We start from the raw sequence: 18,854 nt of genomic DNA, 5'->3' as shown, positions 1-18,854 counted from the left end.
TCCAAAAATACACTCTTTCTCTCTCTCCCGCTCCCTGTCACACTCCACCCCACCCCCCTCTTTTGAAAAGCACGTTGCTGCCACTTGAACGCTGGGATAGCTGCCCATAATGCATCACTCCCAACAGCGCTGCAGATGTGGCCACACTGCAGCGCTGGTAGCTGTGAGTGTGGCCAAACACCAGCGCTTTCCCTACACAGCTGTATGAAGACAGCTGTAACTCCCAGCGCTGCACACCTTCAAGTGTAGCCATACCCTTAGTTCGACTTACCTGGCCTTCTTCACGGCGGCAAGCCGACCGCTGCAGCTCCCCTGTCGACTCCGCTTACTCCTCCTGCTAAGGTGGAGTATGGGCGTTGATTCGGGGATCGATTTATCGCATCTTGATGAGACACAATAAATTGATACCCGATAGATGGATTACTACCCCACCGATCCGGCGGGTAGTGTAGACGTGGCCTGGATTGAAACCAGCTAGAAATAAAAAGCCCTGTTATTCCATTATCCATCTCCTGACTCACCATTCAGACTGATAAAACAACGAGGAGTCGTTGTGGCATCTTAGAGACTAACAAATTTATTTGGGCAGAAGCATTCGTGGGCTAGAACCCACTTCATCAGATGCAACTGTTCAGACTGATAGTAAATCTTAATCTGAAACTTTTGCACTTCAGTTAATGGTGACATGCTTTCCCCCGGCTGATCACTGTGATGCAGCATTGGAAAGGGCAAGATACTATCCATACTTGCAACAGAAATCAGTGGAATGCCAAATAGTTAAATTGGAAGGCCGAGCGGTGCAATTTCTAAGGCTTCAGTTGAACTAATCACATGAGCAGAGAAAAAGCCTGTTTTCATTGTTTAATAATGAAAGGAACAGTTATGTTGTGGCTTTACTTTTTCATCTGCAGGATACTTGGCATGTTTTCTGAGCAAATGTTGTTTACCAGATTATCAGATTGAAACAATGCTACCAACCCATGGGACAGGGGTGGCCAACCTGAGTCTGAGAAGGAGCCAGAATTTACCAATGTACATTGCCAAAGAGCCACAGTAATATGTCCGCAGCCCCCCAGCAGCTCCCCCCACCCGCTCCCAGCGTCTCCCACCCACCAGCAGCCCTGCCAATCAGCACCTTCCCCTCCCTCCCAGCACCTCCCAATCATCTGTTTCATGGCATGCAAGAGGCTTGGGGGAGGGAGGAGCGAGGGCACTGCAGGCTCAGGGGAGGGGGTGGAGTGGGGGCAGGGTCTGTGGCAGAGCCATGGTTGAGCAGTGAGCACCCCTCAGCACACTGAAAAGTTGGCGCCTGTAGCTCCAGCCCCAGAGTCGGTGCCTATACAAGGAGCCATATGTTAACTTCTGAAGAGCCGCATGTGGCCCTAGAGCCACAGGTTGGCCTCCCCTGCCATAGGGCATCAGCAAGCATAACTGAATATGTGGGGCTTTCACATGAGCCCAAGGAATAAGAGAGGGAGTGACCAGCTTGAAAACTCTGGATCATATTGTAAAAGTAGTCATATTAAAATAAACTCTAGGACACATAGTATGTAAAATGTAATATATATTAACAACTTACATAGACAAATTATATTTATTCTTTTATATATCATTACTCCTGGGGGCATTCTGTTCCAAAACTTTAAAAATTTTGTGCACAATATTTTAAATTCTGTAAAATTCTGCAAATTTTATTTGTCAAAATAACACTACATAATCATGCCAGTTCCAGTTATTTTGGTAATTTCAAAATACCTATCAGCAAGTATGTCTGTAACTATACAGACACACACAAAAATTCCCCTGGGAGTAGAGAGTTAAAGAAACCCCTCTGACAACCCAGTTCCTGTTTCTCTGCCCCCTTTACCTCCCCCCTCCAGATCCCAGCTGGGGGGCCAGACACCCACAATCCCTCACCCCTGAGCCCACCTTTGCTCCCCCCCAGCCAATACACCCAAACCTCCTCCTCCCCAGAGCCCAGCTGCAAAGCCCTCCCAGCCCAGATACCTGCACCCCATCTCCCCTCCCCGAGCTCAGCTGTGGGGCCCCCCCATGCTCAAACACCCTTCCCCCACAGAGCCCAGGGATCCAGAGGGAGAAACAGCCTGATGCTTGGTCCCAGGCTTGCACAGTTTCCTGCATGCTGCCCTCTCTTTCCCTCAGGGAATGCTGGGAACTGCAGCTTCCAGGAACCCTCTAGCTCACTCTCCCTTCCCCCCCGAGAAGTGTCTTCTGTGTGCAAGCTCTGCCGAGTCCAGTGGTTCCTAGTGGCAGCTAGCAGCACTACAGCCCATTTCTGTGGGGGAAAGGAAATTCTGCGCAGACAACGTTCATTTCTGCAAAATTCTGCATTGTGCAGTGACACAGAATTCCCCCAGGAGCAGCATGTTAAGACCCTGCATTTGTTTTTGTTCATTTCTGTTTAATCTAAAATAAAAGATGTTTAACCCAATTTGTTCATCTGACATAGAGCAAAACACAGTAGTAGATTATTATAAAACAGGATCCAGGAATTGCTTAGAATTTGAAATTCAGAGAGACAGTTGGCCTTTTATATTTATCTGTCTCTTCAACAACATTCCCTGAACAAGTAGGTTTAAAAAAATGAAATAGAATTGTACATTTTACATAAAAACACTGCAGAATACATGTTAATATGAAAGTCACCTTAAAAAGTTAGTGGATTGAGTGTCCAGGTCAAATTCAGTGGTGAGTTTAGAGAGAGGCTTTGTTGGCATACTTTACCTCTGCTTCCTGCAATGTGTACATTACACCAGCTTAGATTCCCTTACACTTAAGACCTTTTACCAACAGGTAATTTGCATCCCTTCTAATATGTCATCTCTGAATATGGCCCACTAAGTATTGGAAGACTACTTTGATGTAACTCATAAGCTGTGGGGACAGAAGAGAGGAGTGTCGCAAGTAAAGTAACCGAAAAGAGATGAGACCCTCCCCTACTTCTGTTTCCTATATTCTGGCTCCTGAGTGAGCAAGCTACACCAATTTAGGCATTGTCTGCACTCAGGAATAGTGCTGATTCAGCAGTTGGTGTACCTGCACCAATGTTGACCCTTAAGTGTAGACAAGAGGAAGCTGGGGTTTGCTTCAGTTACGCTAGTCAGGATTTAACCTGGCTTGGGCTAATGAGGGTTTACTTCAGTGGGTGCAAACTCTGGCATGCCCTTATGTACACCTAGGGTTCAACGTGGGTATAGCTACACCAATTGCTGAATTAGTGCTATTTCTCTGTAGACAAGTCTAATTAGACTTCTTCCTTGTGAGTTGCTCTAAAAGAAGTTAATTATGTCTGAACAGGGTGAAGCCAGAGGAGGGCTATAGTGGTCCTGATGTGCAAAATCAGTCATTCCATTTGGGAATAGGGGCAAAAGACTAACCAAACCATCTGGTAGTTGTTTCTGTCTGAAGTTTCACTCAAGATAACTCGTGTTTGTCTGTGCACCTTACAATTCGCAGGTGATGCACAAGGTGGTGTAAGTTTGAGGAGTCCACCTTGTATCACCTTAAACATCACTTCTGAATTTAGCCCTTTGCTGGAGAGCACCAGTCAGTGTATCAGTGATTGCCAGACTGATAACCATTAGGGCATTGACAGTAAGCATTGGAGAAATCCTCACTCAATTTTTGAAGATAGTATTATAGATTTGTTATGAAAAAAGCCAGAAATGTAAGCTCTCCAACACTCTGATGTTTGAACATAGTTGAGAAATCAAATGCAAAGGCAAAATTTTCAAAGATGCAATGGATGCTCCTGCAGAATGTGTGTCTGTGCAAAAGTGCCTGTTTGCTGAAGTAGATGAGGGTTTTTGTGAAGATGCAATATGAGACTGGGAGTCAAGAAATCAAGTTTGTAGTCCTGTCTCTGATACTTGACTGACTTTCTGACCTCTACCAAGTCACTTATCCTCTGTGTAGCTGAGTTTATTCCTTTGTTGATTGGAACTAATTAAACTTTGTAAAACTCTTGGATGATGTAAAGTGTCATAAATCCTATGTAATCTTATTCAGCCCTTCTAAAAGGTCTGTATTCCTTATAAGCCCAGGTACAGAGTGATAGGGCATTACACTTATGTACCATAGAGTCATTGGTAGTGAACTAAAGCCATGTACTTCAGAGTTCCTTGACTCCATGAGGTACACAAATGAAGTGAGATTATTAGATCTAAAATATCTGCAGTATTAGTATCTCTATCACTCTATCTTTATTTAAAGCCTTTATTAAAATATCTATCAAAAGGACCTCATCAAAATGTTCCCATGTTATAAACAATGTGCAAAGGCTGCGTGGGCCTGCAGTACTGCAGGGAATGGAAGAAAATACAATTATGTAGCTGACTTTAAACTAGATAAATCCATATATTTTAATATCTGTTTTTAAATGAAATCTTAACTTTGTATTTTGAGATTTTTTTAATGAGCCTTTCTTTTTGAAAAAAAGCCTTCAATGTTCTTTTAATGCCAACCTTAATGACATCTTTTTGCCTGAGAATTCCATATCCTTTGATACCAGTCTGTTAAACAGAGTATTCATTTTTTAAATTTGCTTATAAAAATAGATTTTTGGGTCATCCATACTTGCTTCATGTAGCTTGGTGGAGTTTTATATTCCTTTCCAATTTATTCATGTAACAATAACCATATTATATATATATATAATATATAGAATTTGGTTGTATGTCTAACCTCCAGGAAATATGATAAGGTTTCCCCCAAGATTGTAGGAATGAGTCGGGCAAGTGAAAGTCATCAGATGACCTGAGTGTTTTCGTTAAATGTGAAAGAAGTCTGGACACTTTTAAAAAGCGTTAATTGTTTGTTCTGGTATTATTTTGGACTTGGCCTGTGTTAAAGTGGGAGAGGCTTTCATGTGAGGGAATGCATGAGGATAGAAAATAAGGGTTCTGGGATTACACTTTAGTGTACCTGCTGAGCTGCACATTTTCAGAGCCTTCATAGCCTCTCTTAAATCAGCTTCAGGATAGAGTAAGTTGTGAAATTCATTTTGTAGACTTCAGTGAAAATGACATGTCCATCTTAAAGTATTTTTTTAAAACTGGTGTTACTTGATGAATACTGCATAGATTACTGCAGACTATATCTTAAATAATATATACCAAAACAAATTTTAGAGAGACAAGGTGGATGAGGTAATATTCCTTTATTGAACCAATAAAAAAAAGCTCAAAAGCTTTTCTCTCTCACCAGAAGTTGGTCCAATAAGACAGTGGTTCTCAACCTAGAGTATGTGTATCCCTGGAGGTACACAGAGGTCTTCCAGGGGGTACATCAACTTATCTAGATATTTGCCTAGTTTTACAACAGGCTACATAAGAAACACTAGCAAAGTCAGTACCAACTAAAATTTCATACAGACAATGACTTGTTTATACCACTCTATATAAACTATATACTGAAATGTAAGTGTGATATTTATATTCCAGTCGATTTATAATTATATGGTAAAAATGAGAAAGTAAGCAATTTTTCAGTATCAGTGTGCTGTGACACTTGTATTTATGTCTGATTTTGTAAGCAAGTAGTTTTTAAGACAGATGAAACTTAGGGGTTTGCAAGACAAATCAGACTCCTGAAAGAGGTACAGTAGTCTGGAAAGGTTGAGAGCCACTGCAGTAAGTGATATGACCTCACCCACCTTGTCTCTCTAATATCCTGAGACTAACACAGCTACAATAATACTGCATAAAACCAGTTTTGACATTTATTTAAACAGCCTCATAAAGACATTGTGTTTACCTCTTAATTACCTAATTTGTTGGGGTTATAAAGGCACTATATATGTGTGTGAATCTGTAATATAGTCATTCTTAAATGCTGTGCCGGATGAACAATTGTCTAGTTTATCTATTGCTAATACACCCACCTTTACTGGGTGAGCAGTTTTGTCTATCTGCCTCCATCTTGGTACAGTATAGAATCATAGAATATCAGGGTTGGAAGGGACCTTGGGAGGTCATCTAGTCCAACCCCCTGCTCAAAGCAGGACCAATCCCCAGACAGATTTTTGCCGCAGATCCCTAAATGGCCCCCCTCAAGAATTGAACTCACAACTCTGGGTTTAGCAGTCCAATGCTCAAATCACTGAGCTATCCCTCCCTCCATTGAATTAATTGAAAGGCATAATTTCTAATCAAAAGACTTTGCACACTCTCACTAACTTGTTTTGTGCTCGTATAAAAGCAACTCCTTGGGGCAGAGTTTATAAGAACTATTCTTGTATATTGTGGCAAATAATCCACCATCTTCCTTTAGGATTTAACAAGAGACCTCTTGCTGCATCTTTGGTTTGGCCTTTACTTGTGTTCTCCAATTTTTTTAACCAATTATGGGTCTTAGACCTTAAGACAAAAGACACACTTTAGTTCTTAGTTTTCCTGGAAACAACAAAGCTGCTTTGATATTTCTTTTTAAGAAAGCCCATTATCTTAGCAACAACATTATCTTTTTCACTGAATGTGGGGCTGAAAACCTCAAAAAAAGGCAATCCAGTTACCTTTGTAAGTAAAGATCGCTATGCCTTTCACAAGGCTTGCAAAATGTGGTCTTTTTCTCTTATATCTGATGCCCTTTCCACAAAAGTAATGCTTTCTTACCCTGACTTCTTATACAGGGGAGAATACTAAAGAATGTGTTCCACATAAATAGGGGTTTCTTAATGTTCAAGACCAAGTTGATTTGGTATCCATTTCTGCAAGACAGCACCCTTGCAATGTTCTCCCCGTCTGTATGCCAAGCTGATTTTCAAGCATAATTGATTTCTAATGAAAATTACTTCTAGTCAATGTAAGAAATGACAGAGTAGGTCATGCTGGTAGGGACGTGGCATTGTATGTGAGAGAAAGCCTAGAGTCACATAAAGTAAACAGCTTAAACGAATCAAAGTGTACCATGTCTATGGATAGAAATTCAATGCTTGAACAATAAGAGTATAGTAAGTAGTAGGAATATACTACCGGCTCCCTGACCAGGATGGTGATAGTGATTGTGAAATCCTCAGGGAGATTAGACAGGCTACAAAGACAGAAAATAAATTAATGATGGGGGATTTCAACTATCCTCATATTGACTGGGTATATGTCACCTCAGGAAGGGACACAGATAAAATTTCTAGACATCATAAATAACTGCTTGTTGGAACAGCTTGTCCTGGAATCCACAAAGGGAGAGCCAATTTTTGTTTTAGTCCTAAGTGATACACAGAATCTGGTCCAACAGGTGATTATAACTGAATTGCTCAGTAATAGCGACTATAATATAAAAGACAGTAAGAGACCCAAAAAATGCCACAACGGTTTAACAGCAGAGTAAAAGAAGTGGTTAAAGGCAAAAAGGCATCCTTCAAAAATTGGAAGTCGGGTCCTAGTGAAGAAAATAGAAAGGAGCATAAACTCTGCCAAGTCAAGCGTAAACTAGGCAGGCCAAGAAAGAATCTGAAGAGCAACTAGAAAAAGACACAAAAACTAACAACAAATATTTTTTTAAGTACATTGGAAGCAAGAAGCCTACCAAACAGTCAGTGGGGCCACTGGACGATCAAAGTGCTAAAGGAGCACTGTAGGAAGACAAGGCCGTTACGGAGAAGCTAAATGAATTCTTTGTATTGGTCTTCACTGTATTGGATGTGAGGGACATCCTTGAACCTAAGCCATTATTTTAGGTGCCAAATCTGAGGAACTTTCACAGCTTGAGAAGTCAGTAGAGGAGGTTTTGGAACAAATAGATAAATTAAACAGTAATATGCCCACCAAGACCTGTTGGTATTCACCTAAGAGTTCTGAAGAAACTCAGATATGAAATTGCAGAACTACGACCTGTGATATGATACCTATAACTTATATCGGCCTCTGTATCAGATAACTGGAGGGTAGCTAGTGAAACACCAATTTTTAACAAAGTCCCCAGAGGTGATCCTGGCAATTACAGGCCAGTAAGCCTAACTTGAGTACCAGGAAATTGGTTGAATCTGTAGGTCAGAAAAAAATTATCAAGTACATTGATGAACACAATGCATTGGCTTTTATAAAGGCAAATGCTGCCTCACCAGTCTATAGAACTCTTTGAAAGTGTCAACAAACATGGACAAGAGTGATGGAAATAGTGTACTTGGACTTTCAGAAAGCTTTTGACAAGGTCCCTCGCCAAAGGCTCTTAAGCAGAGTATGCAGTAATGGGATAAGAGGGAAGGTCCTCTCATGGATCAGTAACTGGTTAAAAGCTAGGAATCAAGGGGTATCTCTACAGTGCAGTTAGACACTCATGGCTGGCCTATGCCAACTGACTCAAGCTCCCAGGACTCAGGCTATGGGGCTGTTTAATTGTGGTGTAGATGTTCAGGCTCAAGCCTGAATGTCTATACCACAATTAAACATCCCTGTAATCCAAGCCCCATGAGCCTGAGTCAGCTGGTACAGGCCAGCTGTGGGTTTTTAATGGCAGTGTAGGCATACCCAAAGGTAAGGAATAAATGGAGAGAGGTAAATAGGAGGGTCCCCAAAGGATCTGTGCTGGGACCAGTACTGTTCAACATACTTATAAATGATCTGGGAAAAGAACCCAATTCTTTTCAAATGGTGAGGTGGCAAAATTTGCAGATGATACAAAACTACTTAAAATAGTTAAGTCCAAATCTGACTGTGAAGAGTTACAAAGGGATCTCACAGAACTGTGTGACAAGTGACAAAATGGCAAATGAAATTCAGTGTTAATGAGGGCAAAGTAATGCATTTTTGAAAACATAATTCCAACTATACATACAAAACAATGATGTCTAAATGAGTTGTTACCGCATAAAAAAGAGATTGTGGCGGCACTGTGGCTAGTTCTCTGAAAACATCCACTGAGTGTGCAGCAGCTGTCCCTGTCCTCGCCCCCCTCCCAAAAAAAAAAAAAAAAAAGGTAACATACTGTTAGGAACCATTAGGAAAGGGATAGAAAACAAAACTGAAAATATCATAACACCACTGAATAAATCCATGAACACCCACACCTTCAGTACTACATGCAGTTTTGGTCACCCCATCTCAAAAAAGATACATTAGGACATATTAGCATATATATAATATATTAGGGATGCAACCACATGCTCTGGGTGTCCCTAAACCTCCAATTTCCAAAAGCTGGGAGTGGATGACGGGGGGGTGGATGATTGGAAATTGCCCTGTTCTGTCCATTTTCTCTGAAGCACTGGCACTTGCCATTGTCATAAGACAGGCTACTGGGCTAGGTGGCCATTGTTCTTGTCCAGCGTGGCCATTCTTGTGTTCTGATGTAATGGGCATACTGTGTGGCTTTCGGGGGGAAATTACTAGTATCTGAAAGGTAAATCCAATTAATACAGACAAGTATGTTGGTGAAGTATGATGGGGTGGGAGAGATCTCTCAATTTATAATTTTATAATTCTTTTCAGAGCCTGTTACTGATCTTCCTATGAAACTTGATGGTGGACCTTTATTTACAAGACTGCGTAATCCAAGTACAGGCAAGTTTGCAATAGTTAAGGACATTGTTAATATTATGGTTAATTCTCTCCTTATCTCTACCAGAGGATTAATATTTTGCAAACTGAAACGATGATAGTGTTAATCTCATGTGCCAGAGATTTTGCTGAGGATGCTGTGTAGTTAATTCAGTTCAAACATTTAGGATTTATTTTATAATTTTAATTGGTGGAATTGTTCATCAGAAATATCGGCAGCATAAAAAAGTGGTATATTTCAAATGTATCTTTTAAATGCATTAGTTTTTTGGGGATCCACAGGCCTTTCTTATAAATCCAAATTTAGATTCTTCAGCTAGTCACCTTATGCTATACACTTAGGAGAGGCTTTTATTATACTTGCCAAACTTTTGAGCCTTTTCATTTTTAACTACAATTTTCTTTTTACCCAGTCCAAAGTGAGGTATCTCTTTTCTTGTCAGTAGATGATGATTTACCTTTAATTAGAAACATATTGGAAAAACAAATAATGTAAAAAATGTAATGAACCTCCTTCCAATCTCCAAAACAATCATTTTCTTCTTTGGTTGTATAGCTAAAGTATCTTAAAGCTGCCTTTATCTAAGACTTTCTTTTCATTAAAGTATGCAGTATTAAACCCTGTTTAGTTTATTTAAACAGAAAATCTTCACATTTAAAGTAGTTTGTTTGAAAAAATCTGGTTCAGGTTGTTTCTTCGCTCCCTTCATAAATTCATTTGCTTTCGGTAGGATCACTGGTTTTTTTAAAATGTCACCACTCATGTTTATGACATTAAAACACATCAGAGAAACTTAATTACAGGTGCAGATAATCAGCTAGTTTCTGCTTTCTGCCTAAAGGAAGAGATTAGTGAAAGATAAGAGATGCAGAATGGAAAGAGAGTTTATTAATTCTGTTTTAAAATATTCAGAATTTAGCTTCAAAATATAAAGCAATGCACAACTTCCATCTGCTGTACTGAATTGGCTTTGCAATTTGTCACCAGAATTGAAAAAAGGTGAATAAGAATTTATATTTTACCAGGGAAGGAAGTGATCTGTTTAACTTGTAGAATAAAAAGTGTGTGGGTAAGGCTTTTAGAGAAAAAGCTTTAAGTGTAGTTGTTGACACCGAAGCTGGGTAACTTCCTATAGAACAGGGGTCAGCAACCTTTCAGAAGTGGTGTGCCGAGTCTTCATTTATTCACTCTAAATTAAGGTTTCGTGTGCTGGTAATACATTTTAACGTTTTTAGAAGGTCTCTTTCTGGAAGTCTATAATATATAACTAAACTATTGTTGTATGTAAAGTTAAGAAGGTTCATTTAAAATTAAATTAAAATGCAGAGCCCCCCCCCCCCAGAGCAGTGGCCAGGACCCAGGCAGTGTGAGTGCCACTGAAAATAAGCTCGCGTGCTGCCTTCGGCACACGTGCCATAGGTTGCCTACCCCTGCTATAGAATTACCAGAAGCCTATTCAAAGATCTGTAATGCGCAAACCTTTGGTTATGTAACCTTATGTATGAGTGCAGAGTCTGAAATAGGAAGAGAAGAAAACACCCTTTTAGCATCTTTTTAGAATATTTGTGTTTTAATAAATAAATTGTTGTCTCCAAATATTGTATAAACACCCATGCAATGTTGATGTGCTCTTGAGTGCTCAGCCAGAAGTAACCAAGTCTGCAAAATCATACAACTTCCAAAGCAAAGTCTTCGTGACTTACCATTATAGTAATGGAGCTTGTCAGCCTTTTTCACAATATATTTGGCATTTTGTAATCAAAACTAATATGGGAGGCATAAAAATGATCCATTCCACTTTGTCCATGTGAACCAGTGAGAAGCAGGGGGATTTTGTGAAGGGGCCTAAAACAAAGCATTTCTGAAATCTCCAAGATTTCAAGTTTCTAATGAAACCCACTAGTTCAGCTCCTTCATTCACCTAATTCATTTAACCCATACTCTCCCTACATCTGTACCAACACACAAAAATAAACAACAAACAACAAAATGGCATTTAAAAGAGTCGGTACTCTCATTCCCTGTCCCTGAGTCAGATAACTCAGAGACAGACACAAAGAAAGAAGAGCGAAATTCTCGCTATCACCGCCCCCTCTCATACAGACAAAAGCTAATTTCTTGTGTGATCTGATTTGGGTTTGAATCAAAGGCTTTGCACTGTAAAATGAACTATTCACACTTTTTATTGATTGATTCAAAATTGAGAAGGGATTATAGAGCTGGTAAACGAACATCTGTATATAATAGTTTTCTTTGTCTAAGCTTTCTTTGTAGTTACAGTGTATGTAGAATGTATGTATGTTTATGTATATATTAGGCACATTCTTCAGACATACTGGATGGTCTTTTGATTTTCATGAAAGCTTACAAATACAAACCAGATTTCTTTTAACAGGGGAAGCTGCCCTCTACTTATTCAATAGCAGTGCACAGCAGCTGTTTGAAGTAAAAGCTTTTCATGAAGAATATCGTTCTTGGTTTATAGGTCAGACTGTTCAACATGGTGAGTAACATAGTGTTTCCTCTCCCTTACCCCTAAGTGTAACTAATATTCATACATTTTCCCCCCATAAATTTACTGGTGTGTCTCCTAATTGTAGAGTCCAGTCACACAGTATCTCCACCTTCTGAGGCACTCACATGCCATCTGGATTTAGCCAGGGGTGCGGCTTTGTGGTCTCTTAGAAGACTGCCTTTGGCAGCCTCAATTAGACAGATGTTCGTGTGTCTTGAAAAAAATCAAATTGTAGTAAACTCAAGTGCCACAAAATATTTAGCTTTCCTTGTCAATCAACCTGACAAGTCCTCAGGGAACGTATGTATATTTTAATTTGAGGGGAGAAAAGCATAAATGGACCCATTTATTTTAGCAATGAAATATAGTTTCAGGCATTGAAACATTTGGTCCCTCTTCCTTTCACCTACCATTCTGGTTCCCAGAAAAGCTTTGGGATCTCAAGCTGATGGTTCTTTTTCTGAGGCTGGTATTTAGGAATTTCATCACCTGGAGCAAGTTCCCCTATATATTCACAGCCTTCTCCTCATCCTAGTCTATCTTTTTAAATAGAAGGCAGACAACTTTCTGTACCTTCTCACCAAGGATCTAACAATGTTTTTATCAGTGAGGATGTCACTAGAGAAAAGTTTCTTGCCTAGTCAATTACTGCATCCTATTTTATTTGACTTTTTTTGTAGAAAAAGTATCATTTAATAATGAGGAACACACTATATTTTCTAAAAACTGTATATCTTCTTTAATTGCATTATCCCTAGATGTGTGTTTAATTCTAAATTTCCTTTGCACAGGTGCATATAGGAATAACCAGATTGCAAGTAATGCTTCTGTAAGCTTTGACTTGCTGTGGATGAGTGTTGAGCCAAGGGAGTGTGCATGCTTCATGCTGCTGATTATGTTGAATTTTCTATGTCCCCTTCTCCTCCCACCTTCTGCCTTGGCCCCTGAGGCCTGGTCTACACTACGAGTTTGTCGAATTTAGCAGCATTAAATCAAATTAACCCTGCACCCATCCACACAACAAAGCCATTTTTATCGACATAAAGGGCTCTTAAAATCGATTTCTGTACTCCTCCCCGACAAGGGGAGTAGCACTGAAATTGACATTGCCATTTCGAATTAGGTTTAGTATGACCGCAATTCGCCACTATTGGCCTCCGGAACCTATCCCACAGTGCACGATTGTGACCGCTCTGGACAGCAATCTGAACTTGGATGCACTGGTCAGGTAGACAGGAAAAGCCCCGCGAACTTTTGAATTTTATTTCCTGTTTGCCCAGCGTGGAGCGCTGATCACCACAGGTGACCATGCAGTCCCAGAATCAAAAAAGAGCTCCAGCATGGACCGTACGGGAGATACTGAATCTGGTCTCTGTATGGGGAGATGAATCTGTTCTCTTAGAACTCTGTTCCAAAAGACAAAATGCCAAAACATTTGAAAAAATCTCCAAGGCCATGATGGACAGAGGCCGCAACAGGGACTCAACATAGTGCTGCGTGAAACTTAAGGAGCTGAGACAAGCATACCAGAAAGCCAAAGAATCAAATGGACGCTCACGGAGGGAGGGGCGACTGACGACTGTAGCTATCCCACAGTTCCCACACTCTCCAAAAACCATTTGAATTCTGGGCTGAGCTCCCAATGCCTGAAGGGTCAAAAACATTGTTGCGGGTGGTTCAGGGTATATGTCGTCAGCCCCCCCTCCCCCCCCGCCCTCTGTGAAAGCAAAGGGGAAAAAATAGTTTCTCGCCTTTTTTCAATGTCACCGTATGTCTCCTGGATGCTACTGGCAGACGCAGTGCTGCAGCGCTACACAGCAGCATCCCCTTGCCTTGCCCTGTGGATGGCAGACGGTACACTATGACTGGTATCTGTCGTCATCGTCCCGTGGGTGCTCCTGGCTGGCCTCGGTGAGGTCATTTGGGGGCGCCTGCATGACAGCAGCAGACGGAACAGTATGACTGGTAACCGTCTTTGTCAACTTGCAAAGCAGCAGATGGTACAGTATGGCTGGTAACCATCTTTGCTAACTTGCAAAGGCAAGGAGATGCTGCTGTGTACCACTGCAGTACCGTGTCTGTCAGCAGCATCCAGTAGACATACGGTGACAGTGAAAAAAGGCTGAATGGGCTCCATGGTTGCCGTGCTATGGCATCTGCCCGGGCAATCCAGGGAAAAGGGTGTGAAATGATTGTCTGCCGTTGCTTTCACGGAGGGAGGATTGACTGATGACATGTACCCATAACCACCCGCGACAAATTTTTGGCCCCATCAGGCATTGAGATCTCAACCCAGATTTCCAATGGGCAGGGGAGACTGCGGGAACTATGGGATAGCTACCCACAGTGCAACGCTCTAGAAGTTGACGCTAGCCTCTGTACTATGGACGTACACCGCCGAATTAATGTGCTTAGTGTGGCCGCGTGCACTCGACTTTATACAATCTGTTTCCAGAAATCGGTTTCTGTAAAATCGGAATAATCCCGTAGTGTAGACATACCCTGAGAAACCATCACCTGCATCCTGTCCTCAGGAACCATCACCTGCATTTTGTTTAGAAGCCTGGAAAGGTGTTCCTAATTTCTTTGAGTGCTGAAGGGGCATGTATAAAATTAACTCCTGTACCTCTGAAAAAGTTGTTCTTCTGATGATAATTCTCCAGCTTTTTGTTTTTGTTTGAGTATTCTAGCTATGTATAAGTCTGAAATTCATTAGTTTTTCACTTCCTTTAAAATGGGTCCGTGTTCAACCTAGTTTTGTTAGCGAGCTTTTCAGGTTCCTGAGTGGCGTTTCCCTGTCTTTTCTCCCATTTGTCTGACATATCGATACTTGTGCCATGGAATCTTTTATTCTTGATTTCCTGCATCCCCTGAAAGAGGAGCTTACTCCAGTTCCCTGTAATTCATGTTATCTTCTCTTGTTGGCCTTTTTTTTCTTTATATCCCACTGCTGATGCAAATGCACTACCTGGAAGATGGGTTGAACTGCCTCTCAAGCAGTAACATATTTGTTGTGGCTCTTAATGATCTAGACTACAGAAGCTGCTGTTTGAAAAGTGTAACATTACCTCCCTTTGATAGCCAGCATGTCACCTTCACAGCATGCTCCATCTTCAGCTGTTCCAGAAACTTAGACCTGATCTGTACCTAAAACATAGATTGACTTAGCTACGTTACTCAAGAGTGTGAAAAAGTAAGCCTACCAAAGCCTCGGTTTAGACACAGATAGGTTGACGGAAGAATTCTGTCAAACTGGCTCTCAAGGGGGTGGATTTACTACACCACTGCAGCTCTGCTATTGTAGCACTTGTAGTGTAGACATATCCTGAGTTCCCTGCTGCCTTCCAAAGGCCTGTCTTTCTTTCTACCTTTTTATAATTTATTTTTAAATATTTAATGATGATCTCATTGTTTGGATTTTTCTCATATTTTCCAAGTGACAGTAATGCATTAATAGACTAATTGGTACTGAAAATGTTGTTTTTACGGGAACAAATGAGTGTGTAGAGAAATAGAAATACATTTAGTATTCTATGTCCCCAAAATACAAAAAAGCTGCTTTAAAAAAAATAATTGCTTTCTCGGTGCTATGATGGTACCTTCCAGCTGTCAGATTAAAAGGTACCAATGACAAGGAATGACTGTAAGACAGAACTTGGGGAATGAGGTTTCATACTTATTTAGCGATCTTACTCTAAAATGGAGAAGATTTGGAAATAAATGTGCAAATTAATTAAAGACATCACAAATTATAATTTACCATTGGGCCTGTTGGTTCTGTTGTTACGTCTTCCACTGGAAAATCAACACTTTTTGAAATATGAAGAATGAATTATTAGTTGTAAGCCAAATGATTCACCAATAACCTGGTCTTGGTTTGGCAAGATTTAGGAAATACAAAATGGGGAAAGTATGTTAAAATTTCATTCCCTATTAGTGAATTGAAACAAAAACCTCTCTCTCTAGCTGTCAAGTCCAAGTAGCTACACTCATTTTTGCTTTTCTGATGTCAAATGGTTATCAATTATTAGATCTTATCTAATGAATTGCTTTCATGTTACATTGTTGTTTCCAATTATCTATATTGAAGGCTCTGTTAAATGAAGGCCAATCCTGCAATTGATATATATTATTAAACATACGCACTGGACCATATTCTCTGGTCTGCCAAGTTCACTTTGTGTTACATAAGAAACCAACAGAGGATTCCCCCATGCAGAGGGAATCTCTGGCCTTTGTAAAGCATGCAGAATTCAGCTACAACTCATCTTTTGCTTCCTACTGCAGAGCTTGCTGCCTGATGTAAATGGGGAAGGGGCCACAGCAGAGCGAGATCTCATTATGCCTGATTCTCTGCTGATGGAAGGGATTTCCCCTGTAGCATTCATTGAACCTAGACCCCTGCAGCTTTAACTTATGCCAGGACTAGGGGGAGAGCAGAATCATTGAGGTACAGTCAGCTTCCTATCAAGACACCTATCCTGCTGTACTTGAACGTTGCTTAGGCACAATTGAGAATTGAGCCCTCCTATATTAAGGCATTTATAAAACAAAATAACAGAATTTACTTAACCGCTCCATGAAAACACTGCAACCCCTATCAGTAAAATTAAAAGGAAATAATCAAGCTGCCTATGTTATGTTTCTGAGAAATAAATGTTCTTTCATCTTTCTGTCCATAGATGGACGCCTATTGTTTGCAACGCCAATGGATCCTTTATTTCTGGTGCTTTTCTACCTCATAAAGGCAGAGAAAGAGGTAAGTGTCCTTGATTCTGGCATTAGAAATTTTAGGGGAAACAGCTATTTATTACTTTATTTTCTCTAAAAGTTATTTTAATTCTTTAAAGTGGGACTCCCACACTAAATGAATGTTAATTATATTTCACTGAAGCATAAATACATGTCCCAGACAGGTTGTTGTCATCTTTGCCATTGTTGTTTGGTGATCAAAGATGTAGGGTGTTGTCAGTAAAAGATGTTATAGTTAAGGTTACATTTTGACTTTGATCATAAGCCTTTTATTTCTGCCTCTGCTCATAATTATCTGAAAATTTTTCAATTTCATCTGAAGTGTTCCATTCTTGGTCTCATCCCAAAGCTGAATATTTTGGAAAGTTTGAGATGAATTCATTCATCCATTTTTAATTATGGAAGGTGAGGGAAACAAAAATACTTTTACCACTCTAGAAAAATGTGAAGATGCTGCTTTGCACGTTGATGAATTTAAAAATGGATGACCTTAACAAGTTGAAATTTCCACATGTCTAGTCCTTACTGAGGACTTATCTCTAAGCCAGTTTGCCTAACTAAATATAAAAATTAATAAAACAAGCTGAATTATAAGCACTGGAAAAATCCGTTTTGTGACTGCTCAGCACAAAATTTCCCTCTAACATTTGGCCAGTCGAACAAAGCACTTAAACACATCCTTAAGTACTTTGCTGGATTGGGGCCAAGTTGCTTAGGACTTTGTGGGATTCATAGATTCCAAGATCAGAAGGAACCATTGTGATCGACTAGTCCGCCTCTTGTATAACATGGGCCATAGAACATCCCTGAAAAAATGTCTAGAGCATATCTTTTAGAAAATATCCATTCTTGATTTAAAAATTGTCAGTGATGGAGACTCCACCATGACCTTTCGTAAATTGTTCCAATGGTTAACTACTGTCACTGTTAAAAATGTACACCTTATTTCCAGTCTGAATCTGTCTAGCTTCAACTTCCAGCCACTGGGTTGTGTTATACCTTTCTCTGCTAGATTGAAGAGATCATTATCAAATATTTGTTCCTGTGTAGGTGACTTGATTAAGTCTGTAAGTACCCCTTAAGCTTCTCTTTGTTAAGATAAATAGATTGACATCCTTGACTCTATTTCTGTAAGGCATGTTTTATAATCCTCTAATTATTCCTGTGGCTCTTTTCTGAACCTTCTCCAGTTTATCAACATCCTGCTTGAATTGATGGCACCAGAATGGGATATAGTATTCCAGCAGCAGTCACACCAGTGCCAAAGACATAGGTAAAATAGCCTCTGTACACTCAAGATTCCCCTGTTTATGCATCCAAGGATTGCATTAGCCTTTTTTGCCACAGGGTTGTATTGGGAGCTCACAATCAGCTTATTTTCCAGCATGACTGCCAAATCTTTTTCAGCGTCACTGCTTCCTTGGATAGATCCCCCCGTCCTATAAAGACGGCCTACATTCTTTGTTCCTAGAAATTGAGGCCTATGAGTCCCTGTGACTGTGATGCCTGGAGGGGCTACACTGAGAATGCTTATACAGGGAAAACTGCAAAGAACAGGGCAGACAGTCCCCAAAACTGGTGGTGGTTCTTCAAGTGATTGCTCATGTGCATTCCACAATAGGTGCGTGTGCTCGCCACCGGTGCTGGAAGTTTTTCGCCTAGCAGTACCCATAGGAGAGTGCCCCTAGCGATCTCTGGAATGGTGCCGCTATGGCACGGTATAAGGGGCGCTGCGCGCTTCCCCCACCCTCAGTTCTTTCTTGCCTCCAGTGAAGGTTCCTTGGAACTGCTGTGCTCCAGCTCTCAGCTGTAGCTTTCCCTGTTTGAACTGTCATTTAGTTCGTAGATAGTTAGTACCTGTGTGTGTGTTTATTTTTAAAAAGTTATATAGAGTAGAAAAGTTCGCCGGGGTCGGGGTATGCCCCACGCCCCAGGCTTTAAGTCGTGCAACACTTGTAAATGGCCTATGCCTGTAAGTGATCTGCACACTAGCTGTTTACGCTGCTTGGGAAAATCCACCTCAGCAACCGCTGCAAGATTTGCAGATCATTTAAACCTCGGACCAAGAAGG

At 40.6% G+C, this 18,854-nt stretch overlaps 1 protein-coding gene across 2 annotated transcripts in view; it reads left to right on the top strand.

The window, feature by feature from the left end:
* RNASEH2B (ribonuclease H2 subunit B) overlaps positions 1 to 18,854 on the top strand; it is a 59,073-nt gene that overhangs the window by 5,968 nt on the left and 34,251 nt on the right. For both annotated transcript variants that reach the window (XM_039520782.1, XM_039520781.1), the window contains exons 2-4: positions 9,447 to 9,518; positions 11,912 to 12,019; positions 16,714 to 16,790. In XM_039520782.1, coding sequence (XP_039376716.1) covers positions 9,447 to 9,518; positions 11,912 to 12,019; positions 16,714 to 16,790 — 257 coding nt within the window. The remainder of the gene's footprint in view (positions 1 to 9,446; positions 9,519 to 11,911; positions 12,020 to 16,713; positions 16,791 to 18,854) is intronic.

The sequence above is a fragment of the Mauremys reevesii genome, linkage group 1, assembly GCF_016161935.1.
Source record: "Mauremys reevesii isolate NIE-2019 linkage group 1, ASM1616193v1, whole genome shotgun sequence".
NCBI classification, from domain to species: domain Eukaryota; kingdom Metazoa; phylum Chordata; order Testudines; family Geoemydidae; genus Mauremys; species Mauremys reevesii.
This window is presented reverse-complemented; position numbering and strand designations above follow the sequence as displayed.